The sequence below is a fragment of the Leuciscus leuciscus genome, assembly GCF_965113295.1.
Source record: "Leuciscus leuciscus genome assembly, chromosome: 6".
In the NCBI taxonomy this organism is placed as follows: Eukaryota; Metazoa; Chordata; class Actinopteri; order Cypriniformes; family Leuciscidae; genus Leuciscus; species Leuciscus leuciscus.
In genome coordinates, this window is record NC_138730.1 from 25,605,624 (window position 1) to 25,625,569 (window position 19,946).

General features: G+C 37.8%; 2 protein-coding genes across 5 annotated transcripts; both read right to left on the reverse strand.

Annotated features, from left to right (window-relative positions):
* Positions 1 to 15: 15 nt before the first annotated feature.
* On the reverse strand, positions 16 to 10,245 carry hltf (helicase-like transcription factor). 3 transcript variants are annotated; one of them, XM_082172597.1, is made up of 25 exons: positions 10,051 to 10,245; positions 9,748 to 9,819; positions 9,428 to 9,585; positions 8,813 to 8,979; positions 8,560 to 8,693; positions 8,356 to 8,438; positions 7,618 to 7,689; positions 7,333 to 7,524; positions 7,179 to 7,253; positions 6,979 to 7,069; positions 6,749 to 6,865; positions 6,118 to 6,165; positions 5,918 to 6,013; positions 5,735 to 5,826; positions 5,505 to 5,648; positions 4,408 to 4,546; positions 4,164 to 4,299; positions 3,904 to 4,083; positions 3,706 to 3,818; positions 3,316 to 3,497; positions 3,109 to 3,228; positions 2,260 to 2,372; positions 1,973 to 2,153; positions 1,743 to 1,823; positions 16 to 339 (listed from the first exon to the last, which is right to left on the reverse strand). In XM_082172597.1, the coding sequence occupies exons 2-25, from the start codon at positions 9,815 to 9,817 to the stop codon at positions 193 to 195; spliced, it is 2,931 nt and encodes a 976-aa protein (XP_082028723.1). In that variant the 5' UTR covers positions 9,818 to 9,819; positions 10,051 to 10,245; the 3' UTR covers positions 16 to 192. The 3 variants fall into 3 exon arrangements, with proteins under 3 accessions (XP_082028723.1, XP_082028724.1, XP_082028722.1); XM_082172598.1 differs by having other exon boundaries at positions 6,979 to 7,027; positions 9,748 to 9,861; positions 10,051 to 10,244; XM_082172596.1 differs by having other exon boundaries at positions 9,748 to 9,861; positions 10,051 to 10,244.
* Positions 3,027 to 18,233, reverse strand: nck1a (NCK adaptor protein 1a). Of its 2 annotated transcripts, XR_014206707.1 has the most exons (4): positions 18,086 to 18,233; positions 11,696 to 12,405; positions 11,204 to 11,504; positions 3,027 to 3,044 (listed from the first exon to the last, which is right to left on the reverse strand). XR_014206707.1 is itself a non-coding variant. In XM_082172601.1 (3 exons), exons 1-3 carry the CDS (start codon positions 18,117 to 18,119, stop codon positions 11,310 to 11,312), a joined length of 939 nt encoding a protein of 312 aa, XP_082028727.1. In that variant the 5' UTR covers positions 18,120 to 18,233; the 3' UTR covers positions 10,550 to 11,309. The 2 variants fall into 2 exon arrangements, 1 of the variants encoding a protein (XP_082028727.1); XM_082172601.1 differs by lacking the exon at positions 3,027 to 3,044 and having other exon boundaries at positions 10,550 to 11,504.
* Positions 18,234 to 19,946: the final 1,713 nt, after the last annotated feature.

The window sequence follows — 19,946 nt, forward strand, 5'->3', positions numbered from 1 at the left end:
TTATGCACAAAGAAAGACAGTTAAGTGTTTATTGCAATGAAAATCATTGGAACAACCATACAGACATTGTGTAGATAAAGTGAATTTAGGGAAAACAACCTTACTGAACAATTTGCAAAAGAGTAAAAAAAAAAAGTGCTGCTTTTAGTAAATAATCTGAAATGAACAGACTGCAGTAAAGTTTAGGTAAAACTAAATCTCCATGAGGGTTCGGATCTCATCTATCCGTGCCTGTTTAAGGTTCTGTGTGTTTTTCCCTCCGAAAGCTTTCTCCACAAGCTCCTGCTTCTTCTTCTGAATCTTCACCATGTTCTCCTCCACAGAGTCTTTCACAATAAACTAAACAACAGAAGACAACGAAAGTTGTTTCAGTGATCAACTTTTTTTTTTTTACTTTCTTGACCTTTCAAAGCACACTCAAACACTGATTATCTACTATAAACATAATAGCTGGATAATCATTCTAGTTTGTAAACTAGAAATGTATCAAGTTTTAGTATAAATTTGTTTTAAGTTGATACTGTCAGTCTAATAGTCCTAATGTACCAAGTAAATGTCGCTCTTTATTCGTGTCTGATTGAAAGTGGAATGTAGATTATTTTCAAAATGTCACTCAGCTTTTGTCAATCCAAGCTTACAATTTGGCCTCAGAATTCTAGACGATACTTGATTTAAAAAAAAAATTACAACAGACCTCTGTTGTGAAATGTGGATTTCACTTACTGTCATATTACACACCAATGAATATCAGTCAATTATTTAATGACAATTACACTAGTCTCAAACTGGTTTAAGGTTCTTGGTTCATTTTGAATCTTGTATAACTTAAATAACTCTGTTCAATGTCATGGGAGAATGGTCTGATTCAAGCTACTAACTCACTTGAGAAAATTTTGGGAATCTTTTAGTAATTTGTTAAGGAACTGGTTCATGAGTTTAATCAGGCTTGACCACTCACTGTGTCTATTAGTATGTGCAACAAAAAAAGAACATGCTTAAAGGGACAGTGGTTGCACTTTATAGACTGTTCCACATGTACATACTATGTACTTATTATAGCAATTACAATAACTAGGTACTAACCTTAACCTGTGTCGTTACTGTATATTACCAGTACTTTCTTAGATAAGCCCACTATAAGTACACGTACTAAAAAAAAAAGGATAACCGGGATTGTTCACACAAAAATGTTTACTCGCCCTCATGTCATTACAAACCTGTATGACTTACTTCTGTGGAACATAAGAGAAGATACTAAGAGAAATGTCTCTGGTGTTCTTTCTTTTCTTTTTTTTCCCCCATCTATACAATGGAAGTCAATGGTCTGCAAAACTGTTTGGTTACCAACATTCTTCAAAATATCATCTTTAGTGTTCTGCAGAAGAAAGTGAGTCATACAGGTTTGGAGTGGGAGAGAAATGACAATATACATGTTAGGGTGAACCATCCCTTTGTTCAGGAAACATCTCACTCTAAAGATGTAACAATCTTCTCCAACTGTAAAACTAGTTTTTTGAATTCTTGATTGTTTTAATTGTTTTAAACCAAAATTGTGACTATTGTAGTCAATCTGGAGCCCTCATTGTTAGCCTCAGCGTTATGAACTAATAAGGAAGCCATTAACATCATGTTGTTGCATTTGTCGGCACTGTCTGTTACCACTGAGAAAAACGTCAGGCGTGCAATAATAGCAACTGGGATCAGTCGCTAACATTCCTCTGTGTGCTTGCCATGGATTGTACCTTAGTGATCACCACATCTCTGCTCTGGCCCAATCTATGACATCTGTCAACACACTGGTCTTCTGCTGCAGGATTCCAGGCCTGAACAAACAGTAGAATAAAGACAAACAAATGAGCTCTTGAGTGTGTAAGCCTCTATTCATTCCCCATTATAGATCCATTGACACAGAATCAAACCATGACATCACTGCCACCTAGTGGCTGACACTATCCTGGGGATTTCAACTCACAGGATCCATCAGAAAGACGTGGGAAGCAGCGGTTAGATTAAGCCCAACTCCTCCAGCTTTGAGTGACAGTAACATGATGGTGGGGCTTCCTGGAGAGGAGTCTTGAAAGTCCTGAATGGCCTTTGCTCGGGCCTTCTGATTCATTGAGCCATCCAGGCGAGTGAAAGAGAATCCATATTCTCTGCAGACAGCAGCAGCGTCAGCACACTAAACCACTAATGGCTACCTATTTATTTCAGTATGTAGTACAGTCTAATTTTTAGTAGCCTCAGGAATGAAAACTATACCTCAAGGGAAGCTCTATAACATCCAGAAACCTGGTAAACTGAGAGACCACAAGACTCTTCACAGTGGGGTCTTCATTGCGAAGCTTCAACAGGTTGCTCATCAAAGCATTAACCTGCATAAAGAAAAGCACTTTATTCAAACATGGCTGATCATATGACCAACACAAAAGACTGTTTAATCGCTGAAGAAACTTAAGTGTTAATGTTTGCGCAGGACAGTGATTTTGTGTGCCTTTCTGAAGCATTTTCCCTTCTTAATTATTTACATTTAACCAAAAAAGCTAAATGCAGCTCAATCTTTTGTCCACCGAATCTAATGAAATTATTACACTACTGTTCAAAAGTTTGGGATGGGTAAGATTTAAAAAATTTTTTTTTTTAAATAAGTCTTATGCTCACCAAAGCTGTTTATTAGATCAAAAATAAAATTAAGAGTTAATATTGTGAACTGTTTTCTATTTGAATATGTAGTAAAATTTCATTTATTCCTGTGATGGCAAAGCTGAATTTCCCATCTTCAGTGTCACATGATCCTTCAGAAATCATTCTAATATGGTACATTTATATGAATTATTTGAAAACAGTAGAGTGTGCGAGACTTTTAAAGTATACTCCTTTGGCCGTGAGCATTGAAAGATGCGTAGTGGACTTTGTTTTCAAGTGCTCAAGTCACTCACACATACACTGCTGTACGCGCACAGACACAAAAATTGGGATGGCCAAAGTATACTTAGGGCTTTAGTAGCAAGTAAACTATATTTCAACAAACACAATTGTAAAGTCCCCTTTGAGTTCCATCCAATTTCAGATTGACCAAAACAGCCTAAGATGCATATATGTCAAGGTTACTTTGGAACTTGATTGCCAATTCTCCCCAGTTGCTGATCGAGCCTCCACTTCCTCTCCAGGATACTCCACCAGTTCTTTAGTCTTGATCTGAGCACGACACAGGGGACATTTGGCCTGCTCCTGAGAGACAGGAACAATCAGTATGCAGAAATAACATCCAATAAAGGAGACTTCAGCAAACCTCTGAGATGCTGAAGTAATGCTGACCTTCTCTGAGCGGATGACCTCACAGATGCAGGGCCTGCAGTACACATGAGCGCAGTAGGTGATGACAGGCTGCCGCAGGGAGTCTAGACAGATGGCGCACTCTTCGTCCGAGCCAGAGTTCAGCACCAATGTGATCTTATTGATGAGACGCTCCCGCAGCTCACCGGGGGTCCCAAGATCACCTAACACACATCCAAAACATTTGTTCCCCGAAAGACAACTGATTCTTCACAACACAACACAACTGATTAGGGTGCTGCTGTGGCATTGTAGTTAAAGCTTTAAATTAATTTTAATGTAAGCTATGTTTTATTTATTAAGTGTAATTTATTTTAATTTAATGATATTTAATTGAATGTAATCAGTGACTGTCTAAACTCTAATTTATACCTGCCACTGTGTATTTGCCCACAAGACTGGGGTGACAGCAGCACTGCCTCAGACGGACCAGGATGGCCAGCACATCGGCGTAGTTCGTCATGACCGTTCCTTCTTGGAAATACCTGTAAAGACAAATGGATTCGGTTATCGGACTTTAAACCTATGTAATATTGATGCTCTTTAAATCTGCAGCAAAAGTGTGCCCACCTGCCGACGATATCCCTGCCCTCCCTCTTGACCTGTTCATACTCCTCCCTCTCCTCCTCAGAGAGAGTCACATGCTGCACAAACACTCTCCGTTCGGGTAACTGCACCAGCGCGCGCCCGGCCACTTTACTGTTCTTGGTGCGCCTCAGTGTGATGCCCTTCACCAGCGCTTGCAAGTTCCTGATGACAGTTATACGATAGAGAAGGTAATTAAATTCAATGCACTGAAAGTGTGATTTGGGACGCAGCCATTAACATACTTTAGTCCAAATCTGTCGCCCATGGTCACAGGTCTCTGAATAATTCTGTTCCACCACTCCTTCACATCAAAAGGCTTCAGCTTCAAAAAGGACAGCAGCATGTACAGATCCTTCAGGGAGTTCTGAATGGGAGTTCCTGAAGGTAAAAATACGCATGATTGACGTGGACTTCATAGGCATTAAAATTAATGATCTGTCCTTTTGATGATATTCACAGGTGATGAGGTAACCCAAATGAACGCACCAGACAGGATCCACCTGCGCTCTGACTGGAGCCCCAGCACAGCTTTGCTCTGAAGAGCACTAGGGTTTCTGATGACGTGACCTTCATCCAGCACCACCCTCAGCCAGTTCACTTTGTGCAGAGGACTGCTGGCTTTATTCTGCAGGCAGGGTCAAAGTTCATTTTTTATTTCACCATTTGTCCAAGTTTTTTAGAGGGTCTACTTACACCAGTCTTGCTGACAGAGGCTATTTACACTAACTCCACCAACTAGTGTTTAGTTTAGCCACACAAAATTACAAAGGAAATGAAGCCAGTAACTGGGACAGTGTCGTGAAGAGTAACGGCCACTTCACACTGAATGCGCAAGCAGAGTGGAGGCAGCACAGAAGCTGTGCATATGCAGGGCATTGTGCTTTCACACTGGCCGCTGCTTGTGTACTGCAAAAACAGACGAGTATCGTTCATTCTGTCACCTTTCAGGTGTTCTCTGGCGACCACTGTATGTCACGTGCTTTGATTTATGACGGGCAGCATACGGGAATAAATTCCAGTCCCAATCAGCACGTTTGTTTTAAATAAAACATATATAAAAATATTCAAAAAGTGGATATAAAGTGCCTAATTTGTATTCAATAGTAGGAATAAAGTGTTTAACATGTATTTAATAGGCTTGAAAATAAAACTGGATGTCGTGTCCTCATGTTGATCGGACAGACTGGTATATTTTGACCAGAGTGCAGCCCATATTGTTACCATGGCTCTCTTTCTAGAACTTCAAGGACACTTTTTCTGAGGAGCAGATCCAATATGGAAGGATATAATGATTTTAATAAATATACACTGAATATGTTATTACTGCATACCATTTTATAATGTCCTACAATACAATACCGAGGTGTAAATAGCATCTGCCACTATTTGCACTAAGTAGCATCTAACTCTATTTAAACTTAGCATCTAACTACTATTTCACGCAATAAAAAATATTTTCTTTGCACTATTTACACAATGTAAATACCATCTAACTTCGTGACCTCCAGGATGGCTCAGCAGCGTCATGTAATGACAATGTCTAAGCACCAAGAACAGCAGGACTGTGTTTTAAATCCACCCACCCCAAAATCGGATGAAAGCACATTGTATGTTGTGAGAACCACATCTTGCCCAGACAGAAGGCCAACAGATCGGCTGCGCTCAGGACCGTAGTACAGGTACACTTTTAATGTGACATCAGCTCGAATATGTTGCTCAAACTGGTCCTGCACGCATATGAAGCACAAATGAGAGAAATGTGAGTTAAATATTTTCTTAAAATTTTTCATAAAAACTGATTTTCAACACTCACCAGCCAGTTGCTAAGGACAGACAGGGGACATAAAATCAAAGTGGCTCTGGCCCCTGACCCCCCACCGGCTCCAGATGGGCCCTTACCAGTGCCTACAACCCACACAAAGCAGATTGATTCCTGTAAAACTCTCTCATTCCATAATAAACAAATGGAAGAAATGGTCATTAATGTTACACCCACCAGAACTCTTCTTCGCACTCTTTTTTGCTGGCACAGCCTGTGAGGAAGTGCACTCCAGAGCGGCAGCGAAGTCCACATCATCCAGCAGAACCGCTCCTGTGTATTAGAGAGTGAGAACAAAGTCAGTTGACACTGAAAATATATCTAACAAATCTGCCTTTCAGTTTACATGAAAAATAAAGGACAGGAAGCAAGCATACCTTTCTTGGTGTTGGCAGACTTTTTAGCAGTTTTCTTTGTGGTTTTTGCTATAAGAAACACAAATAAGTGTAAAACAAAAACAAAATCAATCATTATTATTAACATTTACGTTTATGTATTTGGCAAACACTTTATTACAAAGTGACACACTACTGTTTAACAATTTGGGGTCAGCAAGATTTCTTTTTTGGAAAGAATGAAGCAAAGATACATTAAATTGACAAAGACTCTTACATTGTTTAAAAAAAACAAAAAAAACAAAACAAATGCAGTTCTTTATAATCAAAGAATCCCCCCCAAAAAAAAGAAAAAAAAAGATCATGATAGCAGCACAACTGTTTCAACATTGATAATATTAAGAATATTAAGAATAGTTATATATTAATTGAGCACCAAATAGCATATTAGAATGATTTCATTCATCATGTGACACTGAAGACTGGAGTGGACAGCTTTGCTATCACACATTTTTTTAATTGTAGTAATATTTCACAATATTTCTGTTTTACTGTATTTCTGATCAAATAAATGAATGCTTGGTGAGCATAAGAGACTTCTTTCAAAAATATTTTAAAAAATCTCACCAACCACAGACATTTGTACATGCTTTAGGACTTAAGAGAAACTAACCTTTCTTCTGAGGTGCATCTTCATCAATGGTGTCAGCAGTGGCACTGTTAGCATGCAGTCTTTTCAATGGAGACGACCCCACTGGTTCCCCTGACTCTTCAGGGTCTCCACTTTTCTCTGTAAATAAAAAATATATATATAAAATGTGTGCATCTGTGTGTCAGTATTCTACAACAAATGTAACTTCACTTCAGAATGGATTTGTTTTAAAAACATGTGACATTTTTTACCTTTTAAGGCTGCTTTCTTTCTGGTAGCAGAAGGCATGGATGATCCTTCCTGAAAAGTTGTATTTTTGATATGTTCATGATTAAATTCTGGCTGCAAATACATGCAAGGTCACAGTAATCAGTTAAATTCATTAGATCAACAAAACCTCATTTACACACACATGCTTTATTTGTTAAAGAAATTTTTATCTGCGTCTTACACATTGTTCCAGTGGCAGGGGTTTCCCATTGTGGAAATTAGACACTATCAAGGCAATGGTGGTGAGGGTTTTTCCCTGAAACACAGCATACAAGTTCTGAGCACTAGTAGGGCTTATATTGAGCACTAAAAGAACAAGTCTAAGATCATCTCACCAGCCCCATGTCATCAGCCAAAATCCCACCAAGCACTTTCTCAGGCCTCTCCTTCACTGCAAAGTTAGTGAGAACGTTAAAGTAAAGGCCATTCTTCTCCTCCCAGAACGGGGGCAGATCGTTGCTGTTTTCACGAGAGGTCATCCATGAGAGCGCCTGCTTTTGATGTGGGAGTAGAGGAGTGAACACTGCCTGTACGGACAGACATTAACAGAGACATCTGTAAGTAACTGATGGATGAGATTGACAGTAAAAAAAACAGCTGTTCTTTCAATCTGTGCTCACCTCTGCTGGCTCCATTTCTCTGGTTTTATCCTCCATCAAATCATCAAAGAGCTTGTCAAAGGCATTTTTCAGCTGATATGATGTAACAAAAATGTAATAATTAGAAATTAATTTCATTGAAGTTAAACAAACTTGGTTTGGTTTATGGTGGTTCTCAGCTGGTGTGTTGCAGCACTGTGTGGTCATAAACGGCATGCTAAAATAATAAATAATGCTAAATGAATACTAAATGCAACTAACCATATAAATGAGTATGGCTAAAACAGAACAATAAACAGACTTATTGCCTATTAAAAGGAAAGACAAAAAGCTTTTATGGCACTAACAGGTGTGCACCTGATAAAACTAAATTATGCATTGAAAACGGCAATGTCATGCATTTAAATATCTATAAAACGGACATTTAATATTCAACATTATTATTAATCTGCCTGCATTGACACCACTGTATTATAACTGAACTGAGCTGGACAATGACATCACTGTTTTATCTAGAGTGGCTGTATAGATAAATGAGCTAAATTAATAACTAATGATATTTCCAACAGAAATGAATCAACACTGAACTTACTTAAGCTGGACAATGACACTATTTTCTTCAAGAGCTGCTGTACAACCGAAACAAACTTCGTTGCATAATTTTCCTGTTATCACTGTAAAGCTGTATTGTATCTTTTTACAAAACAAACTGTATTGTACAAAGCGCAATATAAATAAAGGTGACTTGACGAAATGTACCTCTTCCACAGTCAAAGGAATGGCAGATATTTTTGAGGACAATCCAAGCAGATCTTTACGCGAAGATGTTTGGGTAGCACCTCCTTAGAGAATAAGAAAAATAATGTCAATCATATAAGCATTATGTATTCACCAAATAACACTAAGTAGTGAATAAATAATGGCATCAATACACTGTCAGTAAAAAAAAAAAAAAAAACCCACCTTTCAAGTCAGAGCCAAGTCTGAAACCATAGCGTATCATCAGATTATGCACAGCTTCTCGCTTCTCCTCTTTGCCCCAGAACGTGAGGATCACAGGCATTGTGAATTTATTAGTATTCCCAAAGGGCACAACCCTATTAAGAGATCAAACACAAAAGAGATCTGTTGCAATCAATTTGCAATAAAAAAATCAGTTGCATATTTAATACAAATTACTTCAAAAATATTTTTAGAAAAGAAGAAACTACAGTACCCTTCCACCCTTGCCAAGTTGTTGTCCATAATGTAGGCCATTGGGGCTGCCAGCTCTTTCTTGATGTGCCCCACCTGACTGCCATACACATTGGCAACCATCACTGCATTTCGGTCATAGGGATTCTGTGGCTCTCTCACCAAAGACACCATCTCTCCTTTATTGACCTACAGCATACGTCACAATCACACAATATTCCTGTTATTAAACGAGATTGAATGAACCTAATAGAATTATTCTGTATTTTGAATAATAAAGCCACTAGAGGGCAATATACACTGTGTGGAGGTACAGGTGTGAGATGACCTGTTCCTGTCAGGTGATAAGGGCAGCAGAGGAATTAAGCGGGTACAGATGGCGGGAAAATACAGTTGAGTTCATGGCGAAGATATACAACTATGTTGTACTGCAGTAAATAATACTGCATTCTTGTATATTATGTTAGTATTAAACAGCAACAGGAAAATGCTTTTCCTGATGAGTTAATGTGGAATACGGTCCTTTAGCAATGCACTTAGAAACCCTATGTAGGCACACACACACACACACACACACACACACACACACACACACACACACACGTATGTGTGTGTGTATATACGTGAAGACCCCTACCATTCCAGTGTAGTAGCGCAGACCAACAACTGAGCCTTGAATTGATCCAATCTGAACACTCTCCTCTGCCTCCAGGTCCTGCCCTCCATCTTCTGTTAGATTTGCAATTTCTTGGGATATGGTCACTGTTCCGCCGACATCCATGAAATCTATAAAAGCTGGTGTTGGGTGATAGGCATTATAATTAATGTTGGGCGTGACAACAATTGATTCAACACATTCGGAGGAGATATACCAGGTTTTAGTTTAGACTATAGTTTGCTAGGGACCATTATTAATCATATTCATTTTACAAATGCATGACATCTGCTGTTTTTCACCGTATCGCGGCGAGGCGCTGGTCGAGGGGTTGTGAGGGTGAGCACTTGTTGATTTGTTTGATGACTGCATGTCTGCGACCACAACACAAACACGAAACGTCACCGAGTCAGGTCCTAACCAGAAAAACAAAGCGCCATTCGAATGTGTAATAAAGCAAATGTAAAAGACATTGAATTGCATATAATGACACTTTATAGTGATATAAAAATAAACTGATTAATCCAACTACAATTAATTGTTCATAACAAGCGAACACGCTCTCGTGGATTAAGTTAAACTGTTCAGCTGCAGGCCACACTCACCTCCCGATCAAGACTCCAGTACGATAAAGGATTGCTGTATGTAAACTGATCCAAATCCAAATTCTACATGAGAGATGAATATTGAAGTACTTATAGGGATTTATTGACTACAAGTTGAGGTTTCAGGGACGCCTGTCGGTGGCGCGAGTGTTTTGAAACTGCACGCTTATTTCCGGCGCCAGATTCAGACTTCACGTCACTGTCACGTGAACCAACCAGCAAAGACTACCGAATGTCGTCACTACAAATCTTTTGAATATATTAATGCTTTAGGCGTTTTAATCAAACAAAATAAGAATTCATCATCATTTCAAAAAATAAATAAAAAAAAGATTCTAAATATTTAGCGTAAAAGATCCACAACATATTGTTGTTACTGTGGTTACTCTGGAAAGGTAACAGACTTTGTAGCTTGTATGTATTTTTGTGTACACCTCATAATTATATAGGCCTATATTGTAAGCACATTTTTTTTTATGAAATTACTGAAGGCATTAAATAAAAAGGACGAAAGTTCTATGCTTTATTTTTTAAATGTTACACTTATCAAGTCAATAAATGATAAGTAAAAGAAATCTAAAAGTTCACTGTGGAAGGAAGCATCATTCACAGTTTACAAGTTGTTACAAATGACAAATTAGTGGTAAAAAAAATTGAGGAGGGCGGGGGAGGAAATGTAAATATAGTCTTGACCTCTGTAAAAACCCAATATAGATTGAAGAGAAAGTTTTGGCACGGGCAAAAGAAGAACATAGCATGAGAATTCATGAAATCAATGCTGCAAATACAAATGTATCAGGTAAAAATGCTATCACACATGTGGTTTAAAGTCACTGTGTCCATTCTCTAACTGTCCTCTGAGGGGCTCGATCTTGATATTACTTGACTTGACTTGATATTAAACAAATTAAATGTAAAGGAAACAACCTGACTGCAGTGATAGTTCATTCATTCTCCACTTTTTAAGTGTCTTGAATAATCACAAGAAGCCTATGAAAGTACATAGCCTACATAAATGAAGTGAAGTGATTTTTTGGACTGCTGCACTGGAACAACTGTACAATTACAAAGATAGCTTATCTGATATTAACTGGAGTTTGCATTTAAAATAGCTGAATATCCCAAATTGGAGCAATGCTAACATGTTATACACTAACATTTACATTTAACCAAAGAAGTTTTCACACTTTCCCAATGCACAGTCAATAGTTTCATGTTGTTGCTGATGGATAACAGAATGATGTTGCTATTGTATAGGCTCAGTTTAATGCTTTAATCAGGTACAGTTTATCTCCCTGCTCACTGGTAAAAATGGGGGCCTTTTTGTAATGTTCCACCAAATCCTCAATGGAGTTGAACTTGCGCTGACCAATGCAGTACAGTCCATCTTTTAGCTGCACCTTGAAATGCTTGTTCTTGTACACTGCCTTCAGAGAGATGGAGAAGTCGTTTGGCTGGAAAGTAAAAAATGAAATGTTTGTTCATAACAAAGCTCAAACTAAATTAGATAAATAAATAAATATGCAAAAAGGCAAAATTCAATTTCTACCACCAGAAGCTGGTAATATATAAATTAACGAAAAAAAAGTAAAATTATACTAATTCTAAAAACAACATAGACACAGTTTCAATTGAATTCAACTACCGTAGACTCGCTGTCTCTGATGAGGAAGTCACCATCCGCACCCCTCTGGTTCAAGACCATCTCAGCCTGGTGCCGTGTCAGTTTCCCATAGTACCATTGTTTTCCTCCAAACTTTCCGTCCATAGAGGGCTTAATGTCATAGTTTGAAGTAGGTGGTCCTGAATTCCCCAGTTCTCTGTGTGTTTTCTCTACAACTGTAACATAGTTCTTGGGCACTAAACCTACTTGCCCATTTTCTTTTTTACACTTCCACCATTCAGGGTCGTTCTCAGGTTTCTCCAACACATCCATAAGTTCATCCTTGTTGAAATTCAGCTCCTCGACATTGCCGGAGCTGAAATGATAAAGTGCCTGTACAGTCTGCAGAACCTGAGAGCCGTTGTTATTGTGCCCCACTGATGCCAGTTTATCTTTGAGAGAGCTAGTGGAATCGTCCCTCATTGTCCTGTCCACATCCTCTGTGACATAATTGGAGGGAAACCACCCAGAAAGGCCATTATAGGTTCCTCGCCACCAACCGTCGCTGCACTTCTCCGTGACGATGACCCTTGTGCCCTTCACCAAAGAGAGCTCGTCCTCCCGCTCCGCGGTGTAGTTGAACTTCACCAGTGCGGGCAGGTTGAGGTCATACAGTCGCTCATCGCTGTCATATTTCTCTGAGCTGGAGGGCAAATCTCGCACACAGCCTTTCTGCTTCACCTTCCCAATCCCTGCAGTCAAAGAAACTGTTAATATGAGCATGTGGACAATGTATTATTTTTAATTTTTTTTTACTGTTTTTTGAAAAATGTGCAATTATGAAACTTAACTAATGATACTATATTGGTATCTTACAATTGCAAACTGACATTATTTATCTTTATAATGTGCCACATATGATCACGTTTAAACAATACTTTTTTCTTGTTTCAACACCTTGAAATTAAACCCGAAGCTCATAAAAGCAATAAAAATGTTCTACCATTTAAAAAAATTGCAGTTGGTAAGATATTTTTTGTATGTTTTAAAAAAATATATCTTATGCTTACCAAGGCTTCATTAATTTGATCAGAAATACAGTAATACTGTGAAATATTATTACAATTTAAAATAACCATTTTCTATTTGAATATATGTTAAAATATAATTTATTCCTGTAACGCAAAGCTGAATTTTCAGCATCATTGCTCCAGTCTTCAGTGTCAAATTTTTCCTTCCGAAATCATTCTAATATGCTGATTTTTGCTGCTCAATAATTTTTTTTTTTTTTTATCATCCATGTTGTAACAAATGTATTGGTTATTTATTTATTACTTTTTTTTCAGGATTCTTTGATGAATATAATTTTAAAAAAATGTTTATCAATTAAATGCATCCTTGCAGAGTAAAAGTATAATAAAAAAAAATAATAAAAAAAATAATCTTACTGAGGCCAAAATTTTGAATGGTAATTTAGTACATCACAGTGAATATAGGTGAAGTCTGACAGTTACGCTTAATCCCAATTATCCATGTGAATTTTCTTAAATGGTTAAAATCATTACTAAATTCAAAACAGTTAAGCATTTGGGTTTCAAGCTGATGATCTCACACTAAGGGCCGTGACATAGTCACTGGCGGGAAAAACCATAAGGAAAAATTGCATAGAGGTACATTTGTTCATATAAACACATAAAAGTTTATTTAAAGAAAATCCAAAAATTTGTCCCACTTTTGGTTCACTGGTACAATAACAGTGTTACTGTTGCACAATCACAAACCAGCTGACAGCCAAGTGTTCCAGACTTCATATCTGCACAAAATTAGACTAATTATGCTAATAATGTAAATATTGACAAACTGACATGTTTTTGACATGTGACAGGTTTACCATCTCGCATTATCTGTTTTACATGACTACTAAATCAAATCAGGAAAATACACCCTGATCCCAAAAGAGAGAAATTCCAATTTAGTGATTTGGCAATGAAACATCAGTTTAACATACTCATTTCTGGGCCTGAATCCATGGAGTCTGTGTGTCTACACAAATACTAAAATACACACCCAGCACTGTCAACATCTCCTTCTCCTTTCAGAAAAATGTGGATCATAATATAGATGGGAAATGACACAGAACTCTGCAGCAAAAAAAAATTCACAACCGTACTAAAAGGCCGGAATCGCTAAGTTTATGTTTTTCAAGGAACTGATACTTGTTCACCAAGGATGCATTAAATTAACATATTCAGCTGAAGTTTCATCTGCTTTCTGCAGCGCTTCCCACAGGTGTTCCCATAGGCTTTTTAGGGCATTTCCCACTGCCTTGCAATCGAATTGTTCCCACAACAGCACACCTTCTTATTTATTTATTAAGTTTCAGATTCCACTTTATCTGTGAAACTCTGCCTTAAGGCCAGCAGCTTCCCAGAGGCTTCTCTTCTTCACTGTTGCTGATGAAACTGATATTTGACATGTACTTTTCAATGAAGTTGCCAGCTGAGCACCAGTGAGGGGGGCTGTTTCTCAGAGACTCTGATGTACTTCTCATCTTGTTGTGCAGCAGGGCTGTCTGCTTCTCTTTGTACTGGTTGGATCCAGTTTGCTCTCTTCTTTCAAGAGAGTAGTTCACGGAAAAGTCTTCAGAAGAACAAGAGGCTGATAAGTTTCTAGAGAAATGTGTTTTCTTTTTTCCCATTGTTTAAACTAAAATTGGACTTCAAAAATGTGACTGTCCTTAAAAGGATAGTTCACCCCAAAATGAAAATTCTGTCATTTATTACTCACCCTTATCGCTCAAAACCCATAAGACATGCGTGTTCAAACAACAAAGTCTGCTCCTGCGTTAACACAACACGCATGCGTCGTTGTGCTCTCGTGAACTCGTGTTGGAGGTTAACGGTATAGCGGAGGATTGATTCTCTGATGACCAAGGCACTCCTTAATTAAAATGTCTTTATTACAAATTTGACATGTCTAACTGGACAACTATAGCGGAGGATGTTTTACTTCCTGGTGGGTAACCTATACTATTGGTCCTCCTAATTGTCAATCATTCTGGTGAATCAATCAAACTTTTCAAAAAGTGGAGAGGGCAGGTCTTATCTAAAATTTGGAAAGATCCTTCGCTATACCTTTAATAGCCTACTTTGTAAATAATGTGGTCAATTTTTTTATTAAATTTTTTTTATTTGCCAAGACATAGCACTCACGTCGCTTATTAAATTTGAGGTTAAACCACCGTAGTTTTATGATGTCTTATACCTTTCTGGGGCTTAAAAGTGGTAGTTGCGTAGCTGTCAATGGAGGGACAGAAAGCTCTCATTCCATTAAAAAGATCATCATTTGTGTTCCGAAGATGAACTAAAGTCTTATGTGTTTTGAACGACATGAGGGGGTGAGTAATTAATGACAGAATTGTCATTTTTGGGCGAACTAACCCTTTAATACTACAGCCACTAAAGACATTGTATTTTACACACGTTGTAGCACAATAATGTTCAACTGTGCTAATAATAATAAAGTTATCTTGAGTGCCAGTAAAATTATATATGAATACATTTTAAATTCTATTTAAAATAAAAAAATACATTCAAATTTATAAATGTAGCTATAGGGTACATTTTAAATTCAATTTTACATGTTGTAAAAATACATTTTAATTTGAAAAAAATACTACTGTTAATTCAAACAGTCAAAATAATTAGATAAATTAAATTGCACTTTGGATAACAGACGTATTATTTCTTTTTTTCTATTTTACATTTAAAATTGTCATAATGATCCCAAACTTTTAAATAGGCTTTTATCTGAAACATATTGGTGGTGTATGTAAATGGATTTTATTTATTTATGTAAATGGCATTTAATGCAAACAACACAAATTATCTTCAGATGCAACTCTTTACTATAGACTCAATCATCAACTTTTAATAAAATATCTATTATTCACTAAGAAGATCCATTCATGGGAGTTATAAACTTATTGGAATGTCCAAAAAAAAAAAATATGTCCCCTCCAAATGAAAAGGAAATTAAAAATGTGCCCATCCATGAACATCAACAGGAAGAAAAAACGGAAGAGTGATAGAAGAGCTTCCTGTAAAATAAACACAAAAAAAAAAAAAAAAAAAAAGGGCAGTGTTGTAATGTAGGCTAAAACAGCCTCTTGATCCAGTTAACTCATTCATATGTGTGGAATTACAGAGCTCATCTGCTCCATCAAAATCAAACTTTCCAAACTCATCCGTAACAGTCGCTGTATTCCAAATAACCATGGAAACATAAAAGTCACAGGCATAAAATTGGAGGGAAACAAGCTGTCAGTGATAAACCACTATCATGATCAATGTGATGCAACCGTTTTGAGAAGTAAAACCATCATGCGGATGTGTGGAAAAGCCAATAAAGTTGACATTTTATTTCAGTGGAAATTCCAGGCAACAGCAATGAAAGCATTACTGTCTTTATGACGTGACTCAAGGATGGAGCTTGAGGCACTGTGTCCTGTCTGCTTTTGTTTCATTTCCTCTGACAGCCAGAATAACGGCAGCTCAGCTTTCCAGTCAATTTCCCAGTTTTCCACATGCGGGAAAACATTCAAAAGCAGAGATAAGGCAGAATTCTTCCTAAAGTAAAAACCTTGGCATCACAGGTATATATTAAAACATAATTGAGACTGTCATAAAGTCTTCAGTTCTTCAGAGTTCAACCCAAAAGCTGAACAGAGATTTAATGTATATAGGATTTGTAACAAGTTTGTATACGTCTGACAAAGTTTGCATGTGGCTTTGTTGTGCAATTTCATAATTTCCCCCATGAAACACAACTGAACATCTTGAATTGACCTCATTTTTCTGTCATCTGCCCTCAACATTGAATGAGATCTCTTTCTCAGCTCAGGTTTTTGATAAAGCTGAGTGTGATTATCAATGTAACGTGACCCGTGGCAAGCTGCTTTCTCATATCCACGACAGGAACCGAGCGAACGCAGCCAAATCACCCTGCCTTTGTTTCTGTTCGGGCTGAGCTCACTCCACTAATGACATCATAAGATAAATAGCCTCTTCACAAACAGATGTAGCGTCCAAGAACTGTCAGCAAAGGTAGCGCCGTTGCAACACACGCATCCATACTAATATAAACCCGTGATGAACTTCAGCATGTGTTTCTGTTCACTTTTGACCTCACAGCTGCTCTGTCCTTTTCTTTCTCATTTCAACCGACAATATATTTTGTTTTGTGGCTAATTTTCCGCAACAGATTTTTGAATGCAAAATTACACAAATAACACTTGAGACATTTTCTCTTTGTGCAGGAATCGGTCACGCCTCCGTTTGGTACAATAGGCTCTCTGAACTTCCACGGCATACTAATGCACAGAGAGAGAAAGAGAGGCAGACACAGAGAGCAAGAAAGAGAGCTGGCAGGAGGCCATCAGAGAAGCCTGACGTTTTTTTCCCTCCTCTCCCGAATTTTCCCGAAAAGTCCGGCTATTCAAAAGTGAGCAAATAAAACAAGTGCAAAAAAAGAGAAAAGCAAATAAGGAGTCTCATTTGTTGAAGTGTTCTGTCCCGTCGCTACTATTCTTTTGTCCTGCAAGAGCCGCTGCTTCACTCTGCCAAGTCACGACACCCCACTGTCTTGTCCACTGTAATGCGGGGAATAAAACACTGAAATACTGAATGTGTTACAAAGGGGAAGAAGAACGTAATGAGAGAGAAAGAAACCCAGAGTCAAAGGCCTCAATTATTCATTGCCTCACATCCTTCTGTTTTCCTGCACTAGAAATCTGCGTTGAATTAGACAGCTTCCGGCCGCCTTCACAGAGCAGCTCAAGTTGACAGTAGAGGAGGTTGAGGGGGCCTGCATGGGTTTCTGCTTTGATTTTTGTTTTTTAAGACTGTCCAAGCTACCCTGAAGAGCCTGCTGCAATTTCCTCCCTCTCTTATGGACAATTTTATAGAAAAAAGAAAGTATTTGAAGTACCTGGGTGTAGCCTAACTGCCCTGTAAAATGTATATCAATGAGCTTGCAGTTGTGCGTATAACATTATATGAGTGACTCATCTAGGTTTACAACCAAGAGCACCAACCAAAAACCAAAATGTCATTAAGCACTGAACTCCCAATAACTTTTTTTAATTCTTCATATAAAAGAAGAGAAACACATTCTAAATAATCACAAACTTTGAAACACTTTCAGCTGATCTTTACCCACAAAAAAGGCAAGACAAACACAAGGACAGTTACACAGGGCTGACAACATAAGTACATAACTTAAAAATCACATCAAGTATGAAGAAATTCGAAGAAATTGTTCTTTCTTCTGAGATTAAGTTAATTTGTCAACAGTACATGCAGGGCAATGGCAACAACTTTGTTAAGCAAAAGTGATATACTTAAGTGGAAAAGATGATAAATATGTACTCACGAAAGAAGTGTTTAAAAAGGTTAGCCATATCCATTCCCAGCTCTGTGAGCAGCCCCCCTTCCTCACACACTACCGCTCTCTCTTTCTCTCTCTGTAACAGAGCAGCAGCTATTCCATGAGAACTTCCTGAAAGTCCAGAGTTATTGACAGAGGACTCTCCACCCCACACACATGACTGTCCTTAACCAATGGCTGTCAAGAGGTCCTTTCTGTGGACTCTAGTGGCTGGATTGACCTCAAACACTTACAGGGTATTGTGCAGAAACTAACATGACAACACTGTAAAACATTTCCACCTATTTCAACTTAAAAACTTAAGTTCAGTTGCTGCATTACTTTTTTAAGTATAATCAAATTGTCTGTATAATCATTTAATCTTAAATTATATTAAGCTGGTTAAATTGAGTTGAATCTCGTATAATTTGCAATTGCTTAAATTATTTTGATGAGTTAAAGTAATGTTGTCATGACTTTTTGATCATATCATTTTTTTTTTTACAGCGTATAATTAGTTTACGGACAGAGTGCATGCTCTGGTGAGCCACAAAACATGCAGCAATTATATTCAAATTTTGTATGCATGTAAACACACACACACACACACACACACACACACACACACACACACACACACACACACACACACACACACACATATATATATATTGCATTCCACTTCTACTCTAGCCTGTTTCCTAGTCTAACTTTCTAATAAACTTGGCATTGTACACTATGAATATTGTTGGCTTTGTAACAAATTGCTTATGCTTCTCTATTGTTGCCTTTGGCTTGCTCAGTTGGGGATATTTGGGGATATTTAATTAATTAATCAATCAACAATACTATTGATCAGCATTACCAAACGTGGACGTTTTCCACTAGAAACAAACATTGATGTATTATTTTAATTTAATACTGTGAAGCTGCTTTGATACAATCTGTATTGTGAAAAGCGCTATATAAATAAACTTGACTTGACTTGACTATTGTAAGGTGCTTTGTATAAAAGCGAATACTAAATACATAAATGTACCTGAAATAAAGATTGATACAGATTTAGCAGACTTATTGTGCATTCAAAGTATAACTTTCTATCAGTACTGAAACTAATATTTTTCATGCATCTTTACACAGCTACACAGCAGAGTTAAGGTTGCTCTTGTAGCTGCTTAAAATTCTGTGTAAAGATGCAATGCAGCATAAAAGCCAGACTAAATTATGCCTGCTCTGACCCACCTCAGTCCCTTGTATGACAGTTTTCTTGTTACTTACCCACTTTATGTTCCTGATTACCTTGCTAGCTACTGTAGTTACCTCATCCAAGTCAATCTCCAGTCATCTTCCAGTCAGAACGTCATCCAAGTCATCTTCCAGTCATCCCTAGTCTCAGCGTTCTTCCTCCGTGTGTGTGTGTGTTCAAATGATTCTGTAAGACAAAGACTCAAAGTCAACAATACAAGTCTAATCTGCTAATGATCTCAAGTATCATCTCTTGTTTATGCATTGTGTTACTGCCATATCTGCAAACAAAACCAGTTGAGTTGGGCTGTACTTCAGTTTATTGACCTAATGTGGGGTTTCATGGGTTATTCAGTCCCCCAGTGGTTCAATAATGTGTGTACTGTACGTAAACTACACTGAACATGGACAAGTTCTCACAGCTCTCTCAACTCTTCGGCTGTACGAGAGCTGTCATTTGTTTACAAACCTGCAGAGCTATTGTGAAAGAGAGGCTGTCAAATGCACCTCTGGAGCACCTGGTCCAGTGGACAGAGCTGTAATTTAAGGGAATGAGGTCACAGTTATGGAGCCGAATTGCTTCCTGAGGGGTGTGAGAAGGTTCAGTGACTGAAAAAAGGAA